The sequence below is a fragment of the Synchytrium microbalum genome (assembly GCF_006535985.1).
Source record: "Synchytrium microbalum strain JEL517 chromosome Unknown SmJEL517_scf0013, whole genome shotgun sequence".
NCBI lineage: Eukaryota > Fungi > Chytridiomycota > Chytridiomycetes > Synchytriales > Synchytriaceae > Synchytrium > Synchytrium microbalum.
The window spans coordinates 53,094-76,881 of NW_022158362.1; the positions used below are offsets into that span (position 1 = coordinate 53,094).

Below are 23,788 nucleotides of genomic sequence, written 5' to 3' on the forward strand. Positions count from 1 at the left end.
TTGATAAATATTTCATGAAGGACGTACCATTGAATAAGAAAAAGCTATACAAGATTGCAGAAATAGAGCGAATTCCATTTCACTTTCCGTAAGCCCATACAGCACGGCGAAACAAGTGATCGCGAGCAGAGTCAACTATCCACCAGTTTTTTGCCTAGATGAACATCATCCACGGTCAATTCAAATTATTTGAGCTGCTTAAAATTAATGAAGTATTGCGTCTCTGAGAGACCGTGTTGAATGCGCGAACTTACCTGCAAAACTCTTAAAACTTTGCAAACTACAGCACCCAGTTCCATTGCTTCACAGGATTGATATCGAGTAGAGGGATATCGCAAACATGTTGACACATGTGGATACAAGGCCAGATGGTCCTTCCTCATCAGATCCTTCCACCTCCAGTCAGCAGGCACGAGTAGCAGCATCTCTGGTCGCTCCTCTTACAATCAAGGAAGACCATGTTCCCAGATTGGTCATCTCGAAAATGGTCCTAGTTAATTTCAAATCTTATGCTGGGCGAATCGAAGTCGGTCCTTTCCATAAAGTATGCTCATTTGCTAAAACATACATTCATATTCGTTGAACAATATTATGACACACAGTTCAACACACACTGATGAGAGAATCTGAACTGTAAACTGACCTTTATTTTCCACTAGTCATTTACATCTGTTGTCGGACCTAATGGATCTGGAAAGTCGAATGTCATTGATGCTCTGCTGTTTGTGTTTGGATTCAAGGCCAAAAAGATGCGTCAAGGAAAACTATCGGAGCTCATTCACAACTCTTCTGAATTCCAAGATTTGGAGAGTTGTTCGGTCGAAGTCCATTTTCAAGAAATCAAGGACTTGGTCAGTTGAAGTCCAGCTACCAATCGTTTATTCAACCATTGACCCATCTACTCTATACTTAGCCTGGACCTGATGCCTTCGAAGTCATACCCAATTCTACTCTGATTGTCTCTCGACAGGCTGATAAAAACAATTCAAACACGTATCGAGTCAATGGCAGGACCAGCAGCTACAAGGAAGTCACCACTATGCTCAAAAAGTTTGGAGTTGACTTGGATCACAAGAGATTCTTGATTCTACAGGTAAATAAACACGATATTATGTGGATGACCATGTTCGGTCTTATTCAAATTGTGCTCCATAATAGGGCGAAGTTGAATCAATCGCTCAAATGAAGCCAAAGGCTCAAACCGAACATGAGGACGGCTTATTGGAATATCTGGAAGATATTATCGGTACCTCAGTGTACAAACAACCTATAGAAGATGCCAATGTAAAGCTAGAACAGATGAATGAAGAAAGATCTGAAAAGTTGAATCGAGTGAAGTTGGTCGAGAAGGACAAGAAAGCTCTAGAGGTTTGTCTTGGTTTGTCGAACCATGTCAGCACAAGTGATTAAATCTTGAACTCTGTCTAGGGCAAGAAAGATGAAGCCTTAGGGTTTCTCAAGATGCAAAATGCTCTTGCAAAGCGAAAGAATGAACTCTTTCAATTGCAAATTTCTGACTTGGAGAGTGATATAGAGACATTGCACGTCACCATGGTATGTATCTTGTAGTCCAAAATTCGCGATAGTCGTAATGAAGCTGAATCAGAAGCGGATTGTAGGGAGAATTGCAAACAACTTTGGATGCTCAACGAGCAAAGTATGCTGACTTGGACAAGGAAGTTAATGAACTTGAACCAAAGGCTGCTGCAATGACTGCTGAGCATGAGGTATTTCTCGGCCTTCTCGCTTTCTGGTTCAGTTTGCTGACCCAAGCTTCGTGTAGGCAATGCGCAAGAAAACCTCTGAAGTAGAAAAGGAATTGGCCAAGTTTGATCGAGCTGAAGTCGAGTGCCAAGAGAAATCAAAACATCTGAAAGACAAAGAAAAGAAACTGACGAAAGCCATCAAATCCGTAAGTAGGTACGTCGCTGTGTTGATGTGTCAATTGGCTCTCAACTCTCAATAAAATAGGAAATCTTGACTCGCTCTGAACATGAGACTTGGATAAATAACTTTGAAGCTGATATCGACAAGCAGAACAAGGAAGCAGAGCAATTAAATCAGAGGTTGCAGCAGGAGCAAACAGAGCTCGACAACATTCGGGATGGACTTCGAGGTATACTAGATGCAGACTTTACTCCTCTTCGAGATGATCTGAACTTGTCCACCACATCTTTTTAGACAAAACTGCTGGTTTCCAACAAGAGATTGATACCAAAATGCAAGAACTAGCACCATGGCAGACAAAGATCAATACTTCGCAAGCAGCTTTACATGTAGCCCAGCAAGAGCATAAATTATTGACTGAAAAGACTAATGCTGCAGCCACTCGTGTATCAGATGCTGAGAAAGTATTGGCTCAACACGTGGCGGGAGTACGAGTCAAGGTAACGAACCATTGCATGTAAAAGTCAAATTCGAAAGACTAAAGATTCTGTTCAAACACAGGAAACTGCTCTGGTCGATTCACAGACAGCTCTGACATCAAACAAGCACCGCGTGACGGAATTCGCTGACTTGCTCAAAGATATCGTGTCAGACGAAGAGCAAAAGAGGAAGAGTTTGGCGACTTCTCGACAAAAAGTAGAAGAATCTCGAGCTTTGATGCAGCAGTCTCAGTCAAAATCAAATGTTTTGACTAGTCTATTCAAGGAGAGAGACTCGAAACGTATACCTGGCATTCGTGTACGTGGCATGTAATTGTTGGAATGAGAATTTAGAGTTGGCGCTGTACAGGCTAACAACCTACTGTTCTTAGGGTCGTTTGGGTGACCTGGGCGTGATTGATGACAAGTACGATATCGCTGTCACCAATGCGTGTAAACACTTGGATTGTGTTCTCAGCGACACTCTCGTCGATTCTGAAAAAGGTGTAGAACACTTGAAGAAAACCAATGCAGGACGAGCCACGTTTATATCCCTCAACAAGATCCCCGAATATGCTGTTGAGATGGAACCGATCAAAACACCTGAAGATGTACCACGACTCTTTGATCTTATTCGACCCAAAGATGCCAAGGCCAGAATCGCCTTTTATCACTCTCTAAAAAACACTCTAGTCGTAAAGGATCTTGATCAAGGCAACCGTATCAACAGCGGTCAACAACGACATCGTATTGTCACTCTCACTGGACAACTTATTGAGCTCAGTGGAGCCATGACTGGTAGTGGTGCGAGACAGCCTAAACGTGGTGGTATGAGCTCAAAGTTTAAGGGAGACAATGTCTCACCTGAGCATTTGGCTGCTCTGCAACAGAAACAGACTACCAATGAAGCTGAATGGAAAACGGCTGTAGAAAATAAACGTCTCGCTGAATCAGAACTTGAGAAACTTCAAAATGAAATGCCGGCTCTAGAGCTTGCCATTTCCAAAGCTACTATGGATGTAGATTCAGTCAAAAAGATGGTTGTTGATGCTCAGAAGCATCTAAAAACTCTCCAGTAAGTTTCAATGCAAACTACGCTGACAAGTCAAAAACGAAGACTGACTTGGGATCGATTTGAAGGTCTGAAGACAACAAGGCAGATCAGAATGATGTTATTCGTATAAAGCAGCTCGACACCGATATCCAGAACCACAAAAAGGAATTAGCAAATTTGAAAACCTCTTCCTCGGCCATCGAAGCTGCCATACAAAAGCTTCAAGAGAAGATCTTAGAAGTTGGTGGTGTTCGACTCAAGAGTCAAAAGGCCAAAGTTGACTCTGTACAGATGCAAATTGACATGGCATCAGATCGACTCACCAAGACAGCAGCAGAACGTACAACCCGAGAACGAAATTTGGTAAAAGTGCAAAAGAGTATTGCCAAGAAGGAAGAAGAGCTCGCTGAAGCTGCTGAGGAATTGGCTGTCGTCGTCAAAGATTTGGAATCTCATTCGGCGTCCGCTGTTGAACTTCGCGGGAAGGTTGCTGAAGCGAAGGAGGTACGGTTCAAGTGATTGACATGGATTTCAACTCATTTTTAACCATTTTCCGTGATACACTATAGGCATTGGAAGCCAAGACTGAAGAGCTTGCTGATATCAAGAAATTACTTAATGAGAAGACCAAAGTGGTCAACAAGATGCGGTCTGAAGAGGTATGTGTCGGTAATGTACTCACTTTTGGTTCAAGGTCCCAACACTACTTATCCAACGACAGGTTGAATTCAAAGCTCAAGTAGATGAGTGCAAACTCAAGCTGAAGGGCAATCAGAATGGAATCGCGTATTATAGGAAGGAATTGAATTCGTTGAAGCTGCAACCCACTGGGTATGATCGCGAACCATCAATAAATTCACAGAATCGGCTGTTTAACCCCTGATCATGAGTGCTAAAATCCCCTTTGGCTTAGATTTGAAGATGACGATGAGCCAGAAGATTCGCTGGACATACTCACTGTTGAACAGCTGGAGGCATTGGACGTGAAACAAATCAAGAAAGAAGTAGAGGCACTGACTGGTAAGATGCAATTCGAAGGCACTCATGAAATTGTAAGTCAATATACAACTCGACTCTTTTTTTTGCAGAGAAAATAACTGCTGCCAAGCCCAATCTATCCGTGTTGAATGAATACAGACAACGTTTGCACGATTACTTGGCTCGAGCCAAAGACTTGGAAGACTTTACTGCTCGACGTGATGCAGCCAAGACCGAGTATGATGATCTTCGAAAGAAAAGGTTGGACGACTTTATGGCTGGATTCAATCTCATTTCACTCAAGCTCAAGGAGATGTATCAGGTTTGAACAAAAAAGCCTGACTGTCGAGGCAATGACTGTTGGAGTTTTTTTCCTCACACGCTGTTTCCAATCTAGATGATTACTATGGGCGGTAATGCAGAACTTGAGCTTGTGGACAGTCTTGATCCCTTCTCAGAAGGCATACTGTTCAGTGTGATGCCACCCAAGAAGAGTTGGAAGAACATTTCAAACTTGTCTGGTGGTGAAAAGGTAACAAAAGCAGCTATATTGAACGATTAACTCAATGCCTCACCATTCTTCATCATCATCACAAACTTAGACATTGAGCTCTCTGGCACTTGTCTTTGCCCTTCATCACTTCAAACCCACACCACTGTACGTGATGGACGAAATCGATGCAGCTCTGGATTTCAGGAATGTGTCAATAGTCGCCAATTACATCAAGGAGAGAACCAAGAATGCTCAGTTCGTGATTATCAGTCTTCGAAACAATATGTTTGAGCTTGCAGATCGTCTGGTTGGTATATACAAGACTGATGATACCACCAAGAGTATCACAATCAATCCTGGTATGGTTGAGGTCTAGAATCGTTTGTATATATGTTATTCGTGGTATCGTGGCAAGTATATACAGTTAATACATTCATCATCAAGCAAAAGTCATGAAAGGAGGATGTAGTCTCCTGGGAAAGCTTGAGAATTCGTGTCTTGCGTAAACTTTGAACAACAAGGCGTATTTGCAATGAAGCTCTATCGTAGATCCTCAGCACATCTGATCTATGATAGATCTATCACGACCAGCACTTTCTTGGAGCAAATTGCGTCCTTGCCACGTCTTACATCGCGTTACTTTCTAGCTCTATAACCCACCTGCCGTTGAAAACACGTCCCATCATACACATCCTTTCACCAACAATCTCTTTTGCCCAAAACAAACCTATCAGCTTCAAGCCAAACAACAAGGGAAGCAGGAGATATTAGAGCGCTGGCGACTCTAGACGAGCCTCGGCTGCCACGGCAAGAAGCAACAGAGACCACACCGCTTATCTTAACGAATGGAAATGCCAACATTCATCACACCAAGGCTGAATCCTTCTACACCAAGGTCCAATCCTTTTACAGCAAGATCCAATCCCTATTAAGCAACAAGAGCGTGTATGGACTATTTCTGATATTGGTTATCGTGGTATGTTGCAGCATATCGGTGAATCTGGATTTGCAATATTTTTAAACATTAACCATCGGGTTGTTCAACTTTTGTTAGGTGCTATGGACGAGTAGCTCATTCGTAACTCAGCATATCTATGAGTCTGGATTTGCCAAACCTGTGAGGGCCCAGCACTAAACTTTGGTGGTCATTGAACTCTTCTATTAACACTTCGATCTATCATAGTATTTCCTTACATATGCAAACACCGCATCCTTCGCCCTGTATTTGATTCCGGCCATCTGGATGAGACAGCGGCGGAAGAAGCAGCTTGCAATTGTGGAGAATGGAGTAATACCATCATCCACGTCACCGACGTCACCTACTGATATAGAAGTAGATGTGCACGATGATGATGGGTTAGAGCCTATGGGGATATGGCAAACGGCGAGAATATCGGTCATGTTCTCGCTGTTGTGGTTTGCTGCAAACTGTAAGTTTCATTGAGGCGTGTGACATGGTGTCCTTTTTTTGTCGTTAATACATTCTGATATTCTAATTTACTATACAGTAACGCAAGCAGCATCTCTAAAATTCACTGAAGTCGGGACATCAACAGTATGTTCCTCGACGAGTGGGCTATTTACATATCTGATTGGACTTGCTTTTCGGATACCGGGCGAGCATTTCTCGGGGTTGAGATCTCTTGGAGTGCTGAGTAGTCTGTTTGGAGTTGCGCTTGTATCTCTGGGTAGGGTTTGGGAGTGGAAGTTGTGTCGTTCGAGTTCTCGCTGAAACATGAAGATTTAAGTCCTGTTCTTTTTTTAGCGGATACGCCATTTGGAGAGATACCCGAGCAAGATGAGATTATTGGTGATAGTTTAGCTCTTTTTGGAGCGTTTGCGTATGGTACGTCGTGGTTGGCATAAGCAAAAAGAAATCGACAGAATTGTGGATTGCTCTCGCATATCAGCTTCGATCACCATTTTCAGCAACATCTCTAGCAAATGACACTCAAACTCATCTTCACGTAGCCGTATACTCAATCCTCCTAAAACGAGCAGGCTCAAAAAACAAGATTGACCCATTCTTCTTTTTCGGATTTGTCGGACTCTTTTCCATAATTATCTACTCTCCCGTATTCATAGTCTTGCACGTAACTCAACTCGAGGTCTTTGAATGGCCGTCGCCTATAATATTGGTCTATATAGTCTTTAATTCGTTTCTGGGGACTTTTCTATCGGACTATGTGTGGATGCAGGCTGTTTTGGTCACTAGGTAGGATTTTATTGAAATCTTTGGATGTTGTGGTTTGGTTGCGCTCTTTATTTTGGCTCCTCTACCAATTTACGACAACTCAATACAACTTTTTCAATCTTTTACAGTGCTACAGAGGTGACGGTCGGCTTAACGCTTACTATACCCTTGGCTAGTCTTGGTGATATCGTAATACAGGGTAGGGAACTGTCTTTAATGTATATAGGAGGTACGTTGTAAGAGAACTTGCCAAACAGCCAAACATGGCAAACCTACACGTTGTTTCTGCCATTGCGAGACAAAAATATTGAATTCCTCTAACGCTATTTTGTCACTCCCAGGCGCGGCTCTCTGTGTTTTAGGGTTCACAGCAGTCGCAAAAATATGACTTTATACCTTTCTATTGAATTATTTGTTGACCGGAAACTCTCCGTAGCTGAAGAATGTCACAACAATAATGCTATTTATTTGTCATTTGTTTGGGTCATATCTGTTTGCACTTTTTCATTAGAAACACAATTGCATTTGTACTATATCTCGTTGTTCACATATATATATAGCACAAACAAGGATTTGATGAGACTCATTTAACACACTAAAGTTTACATTTTGTGTTTTGTGCTATCATTTCTGTCTTTACATGAGCACGCCAGGTCATCTCTTCCGCAAAAGTCCAGTGTGCGAAATAAAGGTCCAGCTTTTTTGCAATGCGCAATTTATGAAGGCACCTCGGCAAGGATGCGATCCAATTGCTCCTTTCTCCATTTCTAAAAGTTGAAGTTTGGTGAGTCATTTGAGCAAAAAACAGACCATGCAATCTGTAAATAACATAAATGACTGCAACGTACAGGATCACGTGTAGCAATATAGAATTTGCCTCCCTCACTCATCCATGACACGCTAAATGAGATGGGCAAAGAAGTTTGAGGAATTTGGAACTAAGTTCAGGTCATCAGCAACAAGGAAAATTACGGCCCGATTGCACCCCATATTATGCATTCACACATACCTCTCCCGACCAAAGACGTACTCCTTATTTTTAAGAATGGACTCAATACTGTCCATGTTACGCAACGTGAGGTTACGATCTGCCGGAATGAAGCTCTTGAGTGAAATCACTTTGGCGTGATCCTTCAAGTCTAAAAATAGCTGCAAAATCTTTTGATTAAGTTCAGCTGTGAATGCATAACTATTAATATGAGAAACAATGACGATTGTTAACGATGTGCATACGGAGACGGTATCTTGACGACTTGCATTAAACGCAAGGAGCTTTCTTTGCGTACTTGTTCACTAGAATAACATCCGCTCGTTGAACGAATTTAATTGTTTCTGGATCTTCCAACATATTGCCCTGTTTCAAAGTTATCTTGCCACAAGGTTTACCATAATACCTAAATGTGTTGTTGAATGTTAGTGAGGGAGCAAAACTAGAGCCATATATGAGAAGTTCAAGCTTGGGAAAGTGCGAAGCGATTCATGCACGAGACCCCATCCCCGTTCATCTTCTACATTAGGTTTTCACAAACCAGAAATAGACTTATAGCAAAGCAGTGCACTAGACAAAATCGAATCCTCAACTCAAAATGAGCACAATGCGAACACTCACCTCATCCTCTTCAGAAACTCGACTCTCTGCATCTCAGCCAATTTACTCGGATTGTCCATAACCTCAATACCAAAGCATTCAGCCAAAGTCTGTGCAGCAACCTGCAACACGACATTGCCAATCCCAGATCCCAAATCCAAAAAGACATGATGTGGTTTAATATCAGCTTCTTTAATCAGCATTGTCACAAACTCATGCTTGATTTCACCATAGACGTTCGACGTCCAGCTAATGTACTTGTTCAAGCCTTCCGAATGTAGAGCTACGACTCGACCGTATGCCTGTTCGAGCGCATGGACTACAAGTTCTTCGTGGGCGGCAGGACCCGACCGTTCAGCGAGTGTGAAGGTGTGCTGCTCTCGGAGTGCTTGTAGGGCTATATTATATTCCTTGACTGATGATATCAGTAGGTTTGTGTCACTGTTGGCGTAAGCTTTTAATATGTTGCCGAGGAGAGAGTTTGGGACTGTCTCGTTCTGCTTTCTCTTGAAGCCGAATGAGACTTGGTTTTTCATGGGGATGCAATGCCGAGTAATCACTTGTATAGTAGACATAAAGTCCAATAGTGGATGAATGTTATCCTCCTTGTCAGTTGTTACAATTGGGAAACTAGCAGGACCAAAAACGTTTAAGTTTCCAGCCATATGAGCGTTGTTCCAGATGGCTCGAAACCACGGACACTAGTTATTTGCGTGCAAATTGAACGAGAGTTTACCATTCCCGAGCACCCATTCCAGGATAATGCAATTCAACACACTCGTACGGCTTTCCAGGTTCAATATCTGGCCCTAAAAACAAGATATCCAATCAATTTGCAACCCGATTTGTATGTCTCCAATCAACAATTCGTGTTGCATGCGGCTGTGATGCTAGCTTACATGGTATGAAGGTACCAGCAGGCGCAGTCTTCACATGCTCGAGCAGCAATTCACAGTTTCCTAGTTGCTCATCAGGGGGAGGAGTCCACCGATGATCTTGCACAGATGCCACACTCTCATCTGTGAGTGATGGTGTCTCTTCGCCAGTTCTTGCCCGTTTCTGCGCAAAACAAGTATTAGCTAATCCGTGACAACAATCGCATTATGCGATTTTATATGTACATACAATAGGTGGTGGTGCACTGCCAGTCCTTCTCCTTGACGTGCCAGAAGCAGCCGACTATAGGTGTTGAGCGTTGGTCTGGGTTTTATGACTTGACGGACTGTGCTTTCCAACAAGAAACACAACATGCCGGCAATTGCGATAAGGAATAGAAGATACGTGCCTCATCACGTTTACGATCAACATGATCCTTTCCAGAATCCAGTTTCTCCTTTCGTAGAGCATTTATAGCAGGTGACTTTGTGCGTAGTGGTTTTGAGGATGACGAGTTTGCAGAGGAAGGTCTTTTTAAATTATTACTGATAATCTGTTTTGAAGGTTGTGGTGGCAATGGATTGGGAGGAATGGGATTTGAAGACGGAGTGATGGTGTTTGTAGATGACATTGTGTTGTTGTTGATGACGCCGGGTGACTGCCGACCAGGGACAATTCTGTAGTATACGACCCGTTTCTGGGGCAGAGGCAGTACATTTGGATCACCTTTAGCCAGGCGAGGGAGAGAAGAGCGTCTTTGGATGTGTTTATCCATGTTTTCTTGATGATCAACATCCATGTGTAGCTGTTTGTCGGGCTGCAATGGGTCGATCGGTGCCATGAGCATAATGCGTGCAGATGAGCTATGAAATGCAAACAATGAATTAGATGCCAAATGGCCTAATGATGTGCGATGAATGCTGCTAAACTTTTGATGTTTTGGAGCTTGAAAGGAAAGACAGGCGGGCGTCGCAATTGGGCGGTCAAACATGCGGAATAGTGATTATAAATGATTTTTATGTATTGACGCGTAAAATAATCGAATATTTTAGTGTGCCACGAGGGCCTAGCGACTCTATGATGCTGTTGTCTTCAGACACACAAAACTGTCGAAACCAGAGATATGGCTCCGACGTGGAAATGGACGGGTGGATTCGTGAATGGTATACACATAGATGTAGCTGCATCTTGAGATTTTTGACTATTTGACTAACTGTCTTCTATCTTCTAGCCTTCTATGCTCAGGTTTTTGTCAACTTTGAACACTACGTTTGGCCATCAAGCACTCAATTTTTATATCGCTGTTTAGTGGCAAGCATATCGGACCCATGGCCTGAAAAAGACAATGTATCAGATGCTCATCATGGACTATGCAAGAGCTGGCACTCTGGTTGGCAAAGATTCATTCGGAAACGAATACTATGAAGACAAGAATGACGTGGCTGGTGTGTCCAGACTGGTGTTGCTGTCATTCAGATGTATCAGGTCATCATACTGAATGCGCTCTATATTGCCTAGGTCGAGACAGATGGGTCATGTACGCGAAATGGAATTACGATCCTACTCAAATACCCCCTGAATGGTACGTTGACACATATCAACACATACGTAACACCAATATTGACTCAACCAACACTACAGGCATCAATGGATGCAACATGTAATCGACGAAACACCAACCAAAGTTCCACCGATCGAGCCCATCTACAGACAACCATACAGTGAAAGCTTGACTGGTACCACTTCTGCATTCAAAACGTATTCTACCACTACCCAGAAGATTCATTCTTGGCAGCCAAGTGTGAAACCACGAGCAACAGTCTAAAAGTCATAATACACATTGAACTATTGAACTATGGGATGGCCGGCATGTTCATGATTTACCTATTCCTGTAAACTTAGCGCGATTGACACGTCCAGGCGCCAGAGCTTCTCGACATGTATTATAAGGCGTTGTTTGACTCGTGACATCTTTACATTCCTTTGCAGAACTCTTTACCGCAACAAAAACAACATTGTCAAGCAAACATGGCCAGTTCAGCAGCAGGAGCGTCAAGGAAGAAGGTCTTGCTCAAAGTCATCATATTGGGAGACTCGGGGTATGTCTCTTCCCTCTCTTGCTCTCCTATTCTCGTCTAGTTTGATTATCTCCATTTCCAAATGAAAAAACCAAACATATAAATTTGAATTGCCTGCGTTCAATTCTTTTGATACCAATGACGGGGATCTTGCCTTTGAAATCATCATTACATTAATCGATGTACTGATTCCGTACTCTACTCTCCTAGTGTCGGAAAGACGTCCTTGATGAATCAATATGTCAACAAAAAGTTTAGCAATCAGTACAAGGCAACCATTGGAGCTGACTTTCTCACAAAGGAAGTGATGGTCGATGATAGGCTCGTCACTATGCAGGTAATCCTTGGTTGTTTTTGCCTGTTGTGTGTGTTGGAAGAGAGTTATGGATATTTCCGCACGTATTGGCATTATAAGGAGATAGTTCATATTATTGATTCTGTGAAGAGGCATCGATTTTATTCGTGCTTGTTCAAGGAAAATAACACTCACTTTCGCCCTACCAAACAATCTCTATAAATGACTCTTCAATTCTCCCTAACACCACACGCAGTTTCCTCACACCACAACTCTCCTATCTTAGATCTGGGATACGGCAGGACAAGAACGCTTCCAATCTCTCGGTGTTGCATTCTATCGAGGCGCTGACTGCTGTGTACTCGTATTCGATGTCAACAATGTAAAGAGCTTTGAGACCCTAGAATCATGGAGAGACGAATTCTTGTTGCAAGCTTCACCAAGAGATACCGAAAACTTTCCTTTTGTCGTGTTGGGAAACAAGATTGATATGGAGGAATCGAAACGTCAGGTAAAACATAGGTTGTTCTGGAAGAGAGACGCTTCGTGCTTTTAGTCGTGCTGTATTCGTTAGCACTCGATACAAACTACTGCATAATGATACTCAGATCCAATTCATTTTATATAGGTGTCTCAAAAACGCGCCATGACATGGTGTCAACAAAAGGGAAACATTCCTGTAAGCGCAAAAAAACCAATCTGGTAGCGAATGGGATAGGCCTACTCATTTAACCTCCATCATGATCATCTACAATCTAGTACTTTGAGACCAGTGCCAAAGAAGCCATCAATGTCGAACAAGCATTCCAAACAATTGCCAAGAAGGCTCTGTCACAAGAGACTGATGTCGAATTGTAAGCCATCAGATAGCTTGTCTCTTCGCCTTTTTTTTGGTTATCCATTACTAATCCCATTTTCTATCCTTTAGATACAGTGACTTCCCAGACCCAATCAGAATCACTAATGAAGCTACGAAAGCAGACTTATATGGCTGTAGTTGCTAGAAAGCAGCAACACAAATACCACCCAACACAACCTCACACCACCCATCATATTTGTTGCAAAACGAGGACTCATTAGAAGAGAAAGATTGTTGAAGTCCCCCCAGTGATTGGAAAGGAGAAAATGATTAAAAAGTGCACACCCCAGATTATATTTGTTTTGTTCTCTCCCCTGATTGTAAGATATTATTAAAGGATGTTTGTTTGTTTTGCAGTGTGAACTATGACACATCATCTAGGAAAACTTGTGGAGTTTTGTTTTGGTTGAAAAGTTGTTTAATGCGAAAGAGGGGTTCTCTGTACAACTCCGTATAATTGCGAAACATTGCATAGCTCTCATGTCAACCCATAAGCTTAGATAGATCAGCAGGTGGATATTTCTGTTGAGCCCAAGTCATTAGCCTTTTTATGGACTGGATCCATTTCCTTTGCGTTTCATCATTCAATGCATGAGCAATTTGAGACGAAAAGATCTTTTCACGACCACTACGTTCATGAATACCTAGTACCAACAGAAAAATTAGTGTCTCCAAACAGCAAAAAAAAAGCGGATTGGCATAATCAATGTGGGTGTCTGAAAACTCACCAACCATAGTAACACCAATAGGCCACGGCGCATTCCCAATACTCATTCTCAAATACACATCATTAGCAGTCTGATACTCTCTCTCCTGCACCCAATGACATATCTCTGCAATTTTGGCCTCAACATCCAACGGCACCTCTCTCTTTTTCAACCCCTTAAAAAACGGCTTCATGTACTCGAGCGACTGGTTCATTGTCGCGATCTGCATCCTCCCTTGCCCGGACGACTTCCATTCATCACCTCTTCCCTTCAGATCCGACTCCCACTCATTCAGCATGCGTGTCAAGTACATACGGACAAGACGACGACACGTGTCTGGCTCACGTTCGTATAATTCAAGACTTATTGATGTTGTGTCTACTTGTACTGCGTCTTCATCTACATCCAGTTTCTTGCGTTTGCGTGCTGCGTCGTCGTCAGTGGTCCCCCCCTTTGACAGTAACGCAGACGTGAGCTCCTTATTCGTAGTCTCCATTGCCTTTCTCCAGTCATTGCCCTGGCCCTCATGACCACGACGTTCGTCAAGATGGGATTCAACTGTGCGTAGGCGTTTATATCGTTCTTTATCGGATTCGGCAAAGAGTCGGATTGGTTGCTCAATGGCTCGTAGTCGACGTATGATTTCGTCTTCGGTGAGTGTGTATTCGGCGTCGTTGGGATCTGTGTTGTCTGGTACGTTGCTGGAGGTGCCGGGGGCAGACTTTGAAGCGAGGGATTGTTGTTGTATGCCTTGTTTGAGGAGACGTTCTTGGTCTTTTCGCTCCTGCTCTTGTCGATACTAGTATTTGAAAGAGGTATTATGAATAAGTGGGAATGCTAATGCGGATTTAAACAATGAAATGATCTTCTTTTGTACAAAACCTCATCTTGTCGTAACCGTTCCAAATCACCACGTTTAATGTACTTTTTATCCGTGACGCCCAGCTTTTGGGCAGTTTCTTCGCGCTCCTTGCGCTTCCTCTCGATCTCTCGTTTGAGTAAATCTCCCATTATCTAGGTTGGAAATGTTGCAATGTTAGCTCTTCGTCTCTTTCACAGTTTCAACTTTGCAAAACAACTGGAAAAACAAGACAATGCCGTAAGTTGACGTCTGAAAGAAGCAAGCAGCTTACCAGTATATGTGACTAACTTGATATTTCCTATTCGCAATTACAGCAAAGTCAAACGCAGCAAGACAAAACCAGCTCCTGAAGGATGGGAACTAATCCAACCCACACTCGACGAATTAGCAGCTAAAATGCGCGAAGGTACGAAATATTCGATCTTGGATGATTTACGTGCATCTCATTCCATCGCTTGCATGCTATGCTACACGCAATGTCGTTCACACATCTCATGAATCTAACACAATCCAAACACACGTACAGCTGAGAACGAGCCACATGAAGGCAAACGCAAAGTCGAAAGCTTGTGGAGTGTCTTCCGAATCCACCATCAACGATCACGATACATTTACGAAATCTACTACAAACGACACCAAATATCAAAGGAATTGTACGAGTACTGTCTGGATCAAGGATATGCTGATGGGAATCTCATTGCAAAATGGCGAAAGGTGTGTATAGGCTGCTGAAGGTTGTCACAGCTCTGTCTTTGGAGTGACGACCAGCATAAAAAAACACACCTTGTAGATGGTATCGTACGTTTTGTTTTTAACTCACGCGAGTATTGCATTTACAGGCCGGATATGAAAAGCTATGCTGTTTGAGATGCATTCAATCAAAGGATACCAACTTTGGAACTGCTTGTGTTTGTCGTGTACCAAAAGACAAGTTGGAAGAAGGTCGTGTCATTGAATGTTTGCACTGCGGGTAGGTTTGCTAGTTTAAACTCCAACGTTTCTCTTGGTCATATTAACAATCAATGTCTCATTTTGCTTAGTTGTCGTGGTTGCTCTTCTGGTGATTAATCGTTCTCCGTCAACTCAGATTTTCTTTTTTTGCATTTTCCACAACATTAAAAAACACACACACTTTGTAACTATGCTTTTCTTGGCCGACATGAACGTATCTTGTAATGAGTTAAAAAGTGCTGAGGGGTTATTATACATGTTAGCACAAACAAGCAGGACCTGTAAGAATTCATATCATTCCACTGCTTAATGATGCTTGTCCAAATCCATCAAAGTCGGAGCAAACAGGTCTATACTCTCCAAAAATGTAGGATCTGTCGTTGTCTCTGTCGTCAATCCTGCTGTTGCTGACGTCGGCAATCCAAAGCTATGAGCGTCAAGCGGAAGCGTATACTGAGGTATTCTAGCCGTAGCATCAAGCACTAACGGCATACTTGGTGGCGGTGTACCTATACTAGATCCAGGAGCAGCTATAGACATACTAGCAGCTCTTACTCGTACTGACTGCATCAAATCCCGCATCAAATCAGGAGGCCTAGGCAGCAGCGGCATACCTATTATAATGGATAAGTTCTTTTATAGAAATTCATGATTTACTTACAGTACTGAAACTCTGTAATGGAATGTCTAGTACCTCTAGTCCAGTTCTTGTGCTTTGCAGCAGCTGAATCATTGTTACTATTGCTAGCAGCTGCCTCAGCTGCCGCTTTTTCTTTAGCTTCCACATCTCCTGGCTGTGGATGTGAGTTCCTAACATGGGTCTGCATATTGTCCTTTCGATAAAAGGCTTTACCGCATCCTTCTATGGGACATGTGAATGGTTTTGTAGCTGCGTGTTGAGTCGTCATGTGGGCTTTAAGTGATACCAGTTTAGGGAAGGATTTGCCACATCCTTCAAATGTACATATAGATGGTTCGGGATGCTGTGATACTCTATGAATGTTTAGCTTTTCCTGAGATGTGAAGGCTTTGAAGCAGTTGGGTACGGTACAATACAGTCTTATGGTATGGCCTTCTTTGATGTGGCGATTCAATTGGGTTGTTTCCGTAAATGTCTAAAAAAAAGCAGCAAAAAAGCGATGAAATTACGTGATATGAAGAAATTGTAAATTTCCAAGAATGATTCTCGATTTAAGACATACCTTATAACACCCCTGCACAGTACAAAAATGCCACTGTACACGAACAAGACCAAGTCGTTTAGCCAACGCTCTCAACTCTTGTGTTGGATACGATTCGACCATAGACGTGATCAAACGATGCTTTACCGGCGAATCCTGTTCGCCAGCCATAGAATCCAACCACCGTAACAATTCTCCAGCTAGAGCTTCACCAGGAGTTTGTCCGACCTCTTGAGCAGATATACCCTCCTCTTCGGATTCAGCACCGCTAGTAACGTCATTCAATTCTGTTCTACTACTACCCTGTGATATAGATGGAGTTGGCGAAGCTAATGTAGTTGGTGCGGCTGAAGAGTGGTTTGACGACTCAGATGATGCATATGTGTTTGTGTCCCGATATGACAGGTAGTTGGTCATTGGGTATGGAATATTGGGTATCATCACATCGTAATCTTCTTCGAATTTAAAGTACTCACTGCCGTCCTCAATAGCATCTAGCAAATCTATACCATCTATCGGTGTAGTCATTCTTAAATCCATTGGTAGTGGGCTATCAACCATATCAGCCATAATCGAATCATGCGGTGGTTGAATAAATGGTGGCTGAATGAAATTTTGGCCAGGATGAGCAGGCCACATTTGCGGTTGTTGTAACATGACCGTAGAGTTGAAATTACTGTAATTGCGATTACGAGGTAAGGATGATATTCCATCGACAGGTTTCTCCAGTATTGGTCGTTCAATGCGGAATCGATCTGTTAATTCGGCTAATACATCACGGCGTATGGCCTTCTCATCCGTATTCGACATTTTGAAGCCAGCTGCAGCTAGAGATTCTGCTTGTTGACGAATCAAATCTTCCAAGTTTCGTAGAATCGTCTTTGTAATTTCTACTGTACAGTTTCGACGACGCTGTACACCAATTGAGTTTGGCACTGCTCGTGTCTTTTGGGGTCCGGCGTTGGCATTTGCTTCTGCCACTAAATGAAATGGGTGAGAAACGAGAGCAAAAAACTCTTCAACACATAGGATCAATGTGCCGAAATCCGCACTACTACACTCACATCTGGCAGACTCGACCATCTCAGCCTCTTTAGCTTCAGCAGCAACCTGTCTCCCATAATTAATCTTGCGTGCCTTTTGCGGCCGAGGCTTAATATTTCCACTAATAATATCGAGCGTCTGATCCCATCGTTCAGCAGACAAGGGCTCATATCCTTCAACAAGAGCTTGAGCAGCTGGATGACGTTTCTTTGTGGATTTGCCTTTAACTGCTGTACTATTAGAATACTGAGGCACGGGCGGTGGTCGTTCGGCAGATGATTGATGCAGAAGTCCACCATTTGTAGACAAGAAACCGTTTGGTATATGATGTGCGTGATGAGGATGTTGGACGAATGAGTAGCCTTCTACGAGTGCCTGAGCGGCTGGATGTCTAGGATTGTGGGGCTGCTGTTGCTGCTGTATTTGCGGTACGATATTATAGTTATAATTGTAAGTTTGTGGTGTAATAGGCTGGTGATGTAAATCTAATGACGGAGGCTTGGGTGGTGTCCGTGTTATTGCATGAAGAGTCGGACTGCTAGAGATGATACTACTACTGGGAAGTGAATTATTACTTTGGCTGACCGGCACCGTTCCAATACTTGACTTCCTTCTTGCCGTAGTAGCTTTAGATATAGCTCGTGGAGGTGCACCGTGCATTGACGATACAGGTAGCTGTCCTTGCTGCATAGACGTTTGATGTGGCAAGATGGTGGGGATCTGAGCAAAAATGTCTAGAAAGTGCGGTTGCTGATGTGGCAGCACATCATAAAACATCGATGACTGTCCTGCCACTATATTTGGTGGCATGGTACCATCAAACGGAGAGGACACAGAATTATTTGCCAGCTGGATATTGTTTGTACCGGGTGCTTCTCCTGTTTGATTTACCACTACAATATTTGGTTGATGACCGTTGATGAGCGATGAAGAGAGGCCACCCGCCAAATCAAGTGGATACGATCCATTAGCATTGTCAAAGTTCCTATGAATTTCTCCTCCAAAGTCCTCTAGAAGTGACCTGTCCTCCATTCTTGGCAAAGTTTGATTTGGCAATCTAAAGTGTCAAGATACGACCGGACTGCCCAGTGAAAAGTTAGTCAAAGACTTGATTCTCGAATTGTTGAGCAAGGTATTCACGGTACAAGGTGCCTTCCTACCTGTTTCGCTGATGTACCATCTGCTCACAAAACGAAAGCTTGATCTATACCCGTGCCGTCCATACTGCGAAACTTGTGCGAAACAACAATGGAACGCGTTATCATGTAGAAGAAGGATGTTGCAGCAAATATAGACAGATCTATTTTTTCCAGTTTCCAGTTTAAATTTTTTTGAAGGTCTCAGCAAAGCTATATTTTACCAGTTCAACTACCAGCGAGCTAACTACATTGCTAGACGTTCAATCTATGACTATTACATCAGCTCCTGTCGATTTGCCAGCAGCCTTCCCTACTGCAGCGTCTCCACCACCATTAGTAGGAATACTACCATTATTTTCACTGGCAGCTGCCGATGAAGCGATAGTAACTGTAGGCTGCTGCTTCTGAGCAACAAGACGGAACGAACTGACATCATCGTCTGATATCACACCCGTCTCGGCCGCACTCAAATCATACTTCGGCCTGGCTCTCCTACTAGTTTTAACAGCATCATCCCCATTTCTTTTAACATCGTCGACATTGTCCTCTCCATCTTCTTCAACAACAGCAGCTTCTTGTTGATAAATATTATCACCGTCTGTGGTTTCATCGATTTGCATATTATCGTCAACACCATTCTGGTCTTCCACCTCTCCATTCTGTTGATGTTCTTCCTGTTGGATGGCTCCTTCACCATCTTCTGCTTTTACTTCGTCATCTACTTCTTTGATATCATCTTCGCCTTCATCAGATGGTGTAGAGTCGTCTGACGACTCTTCGCCGTCACTGTCAAAGTGACGCCGTGACGTCCAAATATGATAATCTTGACTATCATAGGCTTCAGAATCCGACAATAGATATTGCCCTACAAATGGGCGATCATCGAGATCTACACCAACTGGTTGGGGTTCCTTTTCTGACATTGTCGAGTAGTGGATCCAGACTGATTCTTCGTGACGGCCCATGTACTCTGCTAGACTATCAGCAATTGGACCTTCGATTGGACATTAAACGAAGTCACTTCACGAGTTCACTGTCATAAACTGTATCTACATGACATTCCTTACCTCCAGATTTACACCTCCCATATCGATCATCCCTTTGAATTACAGAATTGATTCGTTTCTTCATACTTGGCACCAGTACATGCGAGCGCTTAGCGAATGGTAAAGTGTTAACCTTGTTCTTACAAAGCAGCAATGTCCAAAACAACAAGATTATGCCGGGCTTACATCTTTGTACCAAGTCCCAAAGTATGAAGTTACTGCTGGCGCGACGGGTTCAGTCATCAACAGAGACATTCCTACAGCTTTACTTGAAATATTTCGATGTCGAACTAAATTTGCTACTGCCCAAGCACCAATACCAGCACCAATCAAATACATCTTTTTACATTGTCCATTCCTGACGACAAAACACTACCATCAGAAGATACTGACTTATGCTGGCAACACAAATGAGGACGTTACCTGATATAAAGATCCCAAAGATCCCTTAACACCCTTCCCACAGCATCTCGAGCTTCAGCATCCTAGATAAACAAGTCATGTTAAAAAAATCTAAGCAAAAAGAACGAGAGAATCCAAGAAGCACATACAGGCCTGTCATAGTCATCATTATAGAAATCCTCCTTTGCAATATTTACATCAACAATAGCATTTTGAGATTGATTGAATAAATCTAACAATCGGCATATGGCATCTCCAACATATGTTTCGTTCATGTCAACAGCATTGCTGCTGCTCTTGAGAACACTTCGAACCAAATCCCAACTAAATATTCGTATCTAGGTTTAGACGAAGCGTATTTTTTCCAGGCCAATTCTTTAATACTTGCCAATCATGTACCATCACGACAAGAATATCATCATGATTTTCAAAGTTGGGACTATGTGAAGCAAGAAGGGTTTGAGATTTTTTGCATCTTGCACCCCCATAGCATCATGCAGTGCTTACGTTGTATACACTTGAATTTTATCTCTGTCCTTCCAAGATTCAAGCTTCGGTCGTGGCTCTTCATCGTCAAGTAACTCCATCTTGTAATCAACTCGCAACTTGTTGGCAAAGTATACCTTCAAGATATCTGCGACAGCAGACAAACGAAGCGCCTGGGGTTAGAGATTGATAGTGACATACGCTATTTCTAGGCACTCACCAGATATCTTCACGAGATCTAGGTTGGTGTTGGTGTCTACAGGGTTTCATCAATGAAGCAATCAGCCTTCTTCGTAAACGCAAGCTAACAAATCCGACTGTAAACGCAGGTTAATACCCTGTCTTCTGGCGACGTATTTCGGGGTAGCTAACGATTTCCAATATCTACTTTGTATCCTGACTACTTCGTCAACCACTTCTACACAACCTTCCCATGCAGAATTTCGTTCAGCGATATATTGTCTGTCAAGTCCACGGATTTCTGCTTCAGATTGTGTTGGTGTTGGTGGATGGCCCAGTAACACCTCGCATATTGCCGACACAGATTTCGCTATAGATCGAATATTGTAGCCTCCCTACAAACAAAATTTCTGGATGAGCAAAACACCGTTCCTACGTTGAATCAAAATTTGTCCAATTTTAGGTGTTCGACGATGTACCTCCAGAGCTAGTACAAGCTTGCCTCTAGCAAGACTGCACAACTGGTATGCCATATTTGCAAATCCTCCGGGAGTAACGCAACATCCACCTAATGGATCACCCTCTGCACAATCAAATCCAGCACTGATGATGACAAAGTCTGGATCGAATTCACGAGCGATGGGCATGATTACACGGTGGAAAGCATGCATATACTCTCTATCTCCCATATCTCCACCAGGCCATGGAATGTTGATGTTGCTAGGAAATATCGTTCAATCTCACATCAACATCGTGCCGTTGAACAAAAACTTACAATCCTTCGGCCCGAGGTCCGCCCACATAATTGGCAAATCCGTCATCATCAGCAAGAACACGAGGGAAAAAGTAGTCATTGCTAGCCTCTCCCTTCCTGCCATATCGATGAAGAGAAACGTACATAATATTTGGATCATTATAAAATTCGTGTTGGGTACCATTTCCTAATCGGTAGAGATTTAGTTCGCTGCGAGACGGTTGTATCAGAGGAAACACAGGAGGACTGGTCTACCGTGATGAACATCCCAATCAAGAATCAGAATCTTTTTGACTCCGTGAGTTCTCTGCATGTGTCTAGCAGCAACTGCGACATTGTTGAAGAGACAAAAACCCCTATTAAATCAAGTTTCAATATACTTGAAGGACAGAGAGGCAAAAGAAGTGGAACCTATGCACTCATACATTGGTTCGTCATGCTCAGCGTGGTGGCCCGGCGGCCTAGTGATGAATGTGTTCAGCATGGGCCTTTGAACTGCAGTCACTTACAATGTTCCATACCTGACTATAGCAAATCCGTTTTGACACTCTCCCTTCCATACAGCTTCGCACACGGCAATGACTCCCGCACAACTCACAGTAGCAGCTAAATCACTATTCGGACTTAAATATACGTCTCTGTATTTTCTAGCTTTCGCATGTGCTTCAGGCATCTCTAATTCTAACAATTGAAAATGTTAGTGAACAAAATAAGGATGGTTGATAATGGACCCGTGCTTACCATGCAACCCTTCTACCCAATTAATCCATTCCGGATCATGCACTCCCGAGCTCAATATTTCATTCTGCAGTAATCCAGCTCGCCTATCTTCATCTAGAAAGATACGTTTACACCATCCAGCCTTCATTCTACGTTCCGCATCTTCATTCGACGAATCCTGGTCCATCAAAGCCAGATAATCAGTATCTTCTTCATGTTCAATGATGGCTCTCTTTTCTAATAATTTGAGGGTATAGCTCAACCTCTCTGGTCTTTCAGGATGCCCATTCTTGTCTTCACTGGCCATAATATAATGGTCGAGCATGCGTTGATCATAGAATATTGCGGTTGGACGTTTGGCGGCGAGTTTCGTTTCATCATTTGGGATTGGATCTAGGTCGTCAGTCTCGAACAGATGGTATTTGCCGTGCTCTGGGTGTAGAGGGTGAGGGTCGCCAAGAGGTCGTGAGCCTAGGTATTCTGATGCAACATCAGAACTATAGGAATCATCATCTAGACCTGAGTCGTCGTCTACATTCATTCCTAAAATGGTCTGCTCAAAGGAGGAGGTGTCTATGATATTATTGGTAGTGGTATTGTTGATGTCGAGCTGTTCTTCATTGTTGTTGGCAGCAGGAGTGCTGTTTCTGCTCGATGGCGAGGCTATACGTTGTTTCTTAGCAGGAGGTATATCATCATCTTCGACATCTGCCGCTCTTTTCTGAGCTAAATCGTCAATTTCACTATCAAAGTTTGGATTGACGTCTTCCCAGCCGTTTTCGTCCATGAGCTTATACTTAAATTATAATATTGTATGGCGCGTCACGTCACCTCCTAGCTAACGGAGAGTGCTTGTTTAATAGGTTTGGTTGGTTTGTCTGAGTTTGACCACAAACAACCTTTTTTGAAGTGTGAAAGGCAGTTCTTTACATGTGGCACCACGTGCGCGCGCGTGTATTGTTGTATTGTTTTGAATCTCTCCAGGGTTCTGAGTTGTATTTGAACTGAATTTGACTCAATCATCCAAAACCTTTTTGACGCCTTCGCGCTGCGGTTCGTTAGGCCAACGTGCGGTACGTTACATAACTCGTCAACGTTGTACTCAACAATATCAATCTCTGGGAGTCTCAAATGAGGTCGTTAATTATAAACGGCAGATGTATTGTCTCAATACATGCGTAACAGACCGTAGAGCAATTAAAGTCCAGGTACTGATAAGTTCTCACTTCACAACTAGGTCCCGTTGTCCAGAGTCCTATTGGTAAAAAAAGATGTGTCAGTCACAACACCAAGTATGTTGGAAAGGCCTATATACTTCTCTTACCAGTTTCCCAAAACGATTGAGGAATACATCTCCTGATAGTCAAATTATAGCATCGTAATAATGCTTCGTTGGTTGGAATGTTGGGGTGGTGGCGGAAAGGACTGGTCTTGGAAAATAGTTAAATTAGCATCGCTTTTTGCTTCCCGGCGACTACGGGACCACTACCACTTTCCTCTCCCTCACATTGACCTTTTGAGATCGTCGAGGCCTG

At 42.9% G+C, this 23,788-nt stretch overlaps 8 protein-coding genes across 8 annotated transcripts; 4 read left to right on the forward strand and 4 right to left on the reverse strand.

Annotated features, from left to right (window-relative positions):
* Positions 1–340: 340 nt before the first annotated feature.
* SmJEL517_g02796 (uncharacterized protein) lies at positions 341–7,473 on the forward strand (the record flags this gene model as incomplete). Its single annotated transcript, XM_031168724.1, has 26 exons — positions 341–544; positions 660–851; positions 914–1,093; positions 1,159–1,368; positions 1,429–1,554; positions 1,620–1,727; positions 1,784–1,912; positions 1,972–2,116; positions 2,182–2,387; positions 2,449–2,685; positions 2,759–3,441; positions 3,507–3,924; positions 3,990–4,079; positions 4,142–4,251; positions 4,334–4,440; positions 4,509–4,720; positions 4,796–4,930; positions 5,001–5,250; positions 5,626–5,867; positions 5,946–6,008; positions 6,075–6,321; positions 6,400–6,579; positions 6,657–6,737; positions 6,863–7,106; positions 7,214–7,314; positions 7,427–7,473. 26 exons carry the CDS (start codon positions 341–343, stop codon positions 7,471–7,473), a joined length of 4,947 nt encoding a protein of 1,648 aa, XP_031025275.1.
* A 328-nt stretch (positions 7,474–7,801) lies between these two features.
* SmJEL517_g02797 (histone-lysine N-methyltransferase) lies at positions 7,802–10,396 on the reverse strand (the record flags this gene model as incomplete). Its single annotated transcript, XM_031168725.1, has 9 exons — positions 7,802–7,852; positions 7,934–7,985; positions 8,095–8,274; positions 8,372–8,479; positions 8,695–9,303; positions 9,410–9,482; positions 9,573–9,732; positions 9,799–9,852; positions 9,917–10,396. 9 exons carry the CDS (start codon positions 10,394–10,396, stop codon positions 7,802–7,804), a joined length of 1,767 nt encoding a protein of 588 aa, XP_031025281.1.
* A 276-nt stretch (positions 10,397–10,672) lies between these two features.
* On the forward strand, positions 10,673–11,374 carry SmJEL517_g02798 (uncharacterized protein; the record flags this gene model as incomplete). Its single annotated transcript, XM_031168726.1, has 5 exons — positions 10,673–10,712; positions 10,781–10,794; positions 10,859–10,994; positions 11,068–11,131; positions 11,191–11,374. 5 exons carry the CDS (start codon positions 10,673–10,675, stop codon positions 11,372–11,374), a joined length of 438 nt encoding a protein of 145 aa, XP_031025277.1.
* Positions 11,375–11,577: 203 nt separating this feature from the next.
* On the forward strand, positions 11,578–12,926 carry SmJEL517_g02799 (uncharacterized protein; the record flags this gene model as incomplete). Its single annotated transcript, XM_031168727.1, has 6 exons — positions 11,578–11,648; positions 11,838–11,964; positions 12,209–12,433; positions 12,551–12,601; positions 12,682–12,776; positions 12,851–12,926. 6 exons carry the CDS (start codon positions 11,578–11,580, stop codon positions 12,924–12,926), a joined length of 645 nt encoding a protein of 214 aa, XP_031025276.1.
* A 338-nt stretch (positions 12,927–13,264) lies between these two features.
* SmJEL517_g02800 (uncharacterized protein) lies at positions 13,265–14,499 on the reverse strand (the record flags this gene model as incomplete). Its single annotated transcript, XM_031168728.1, has 3 exons — positions 13,265–13,425; positions 13,510–14,287; positions 14,371–14,499. 3 exons carry the CDS (start codon positions 14,497–14,499, stop codon positions 13,265–13,267), a joined length of 1,068 nt encoding a protein of 355 aa, XP_031025207.1.
* An 83-nt stretch (positions 14,500–14,582) lies between these two features.
* SmJEL517_g02801 (uncharacterized protein) lies at positions 14,583–15,418 on the forward strand (the record flags this gene model as incomplete). The annotated part of the gene is made up of 5 exons (XM_031168729.1): positions 14,583–14,587; positions 14,665–14,756; positions 14,877–15,064; positions 15,190–15,320; positions 15,391–15,418. 5 exons carry the CDS (start codon positions 14,583–14,585, stop codon positions 15,416–15,418), a joined length of 444 nt encoding a protein of 147 aa, XP_031025206.1.
* Positions 15,419–15,607: 189 nt separating this feature from the next.
* SmJEL517_g02802 (uncharacterized protein) lies at positions 15,608–18,558 on the reverse strand (the record flags this gene model as incomplete). The annotated part of the gene is made up of 4 exons (XM_031168730.1): positions 15,608–15,915; positions 15,996–16,416; positions 16,504–17,462; positions 17,547–18,558. 4 exons carry the CDS (start codon positions 18,556–18,558, stop codon positions 15,608–15,610), a joined length of 2,700 nt encoding a protein of 899 aa, XP_031025209.1.
* Positions 18,559–18,925: 367 nt separating this feature from the next.
* On the reverse strand, positions 18,926–23,040 carry SmJEL517_g02803 (uncharacterized protein; the record flags this gene model as incomplete). The annotated part of the gene is made up of 15 exons (XM_031168731.1): positions 18,926–19,659; positions 19,733–19,820; positions 19,898–20,069; positions 20,135–20,196; positions 20,263–20,451; positions 20,513–20,552; positions 20,621–20,747; positions 20,820–20,855; positions 20,937–21,174; positions 21,259–21,499; positions 21,555–21,720; positions 21,789–21,889; positions 21,959–21,994; positions 22,055–22,214; positions 22,275–23,040. The coding sequence occupies 15 exons, from the start codon at positions 23,038–23,040 to the stop codon at positions 18,926–18,928; spliced, it is 3,156 nt and encodes a 1,051-aa protein (XP_031025208.1).
* Positions 23,041–23,788: the final 748 nt, after the last annotated feature.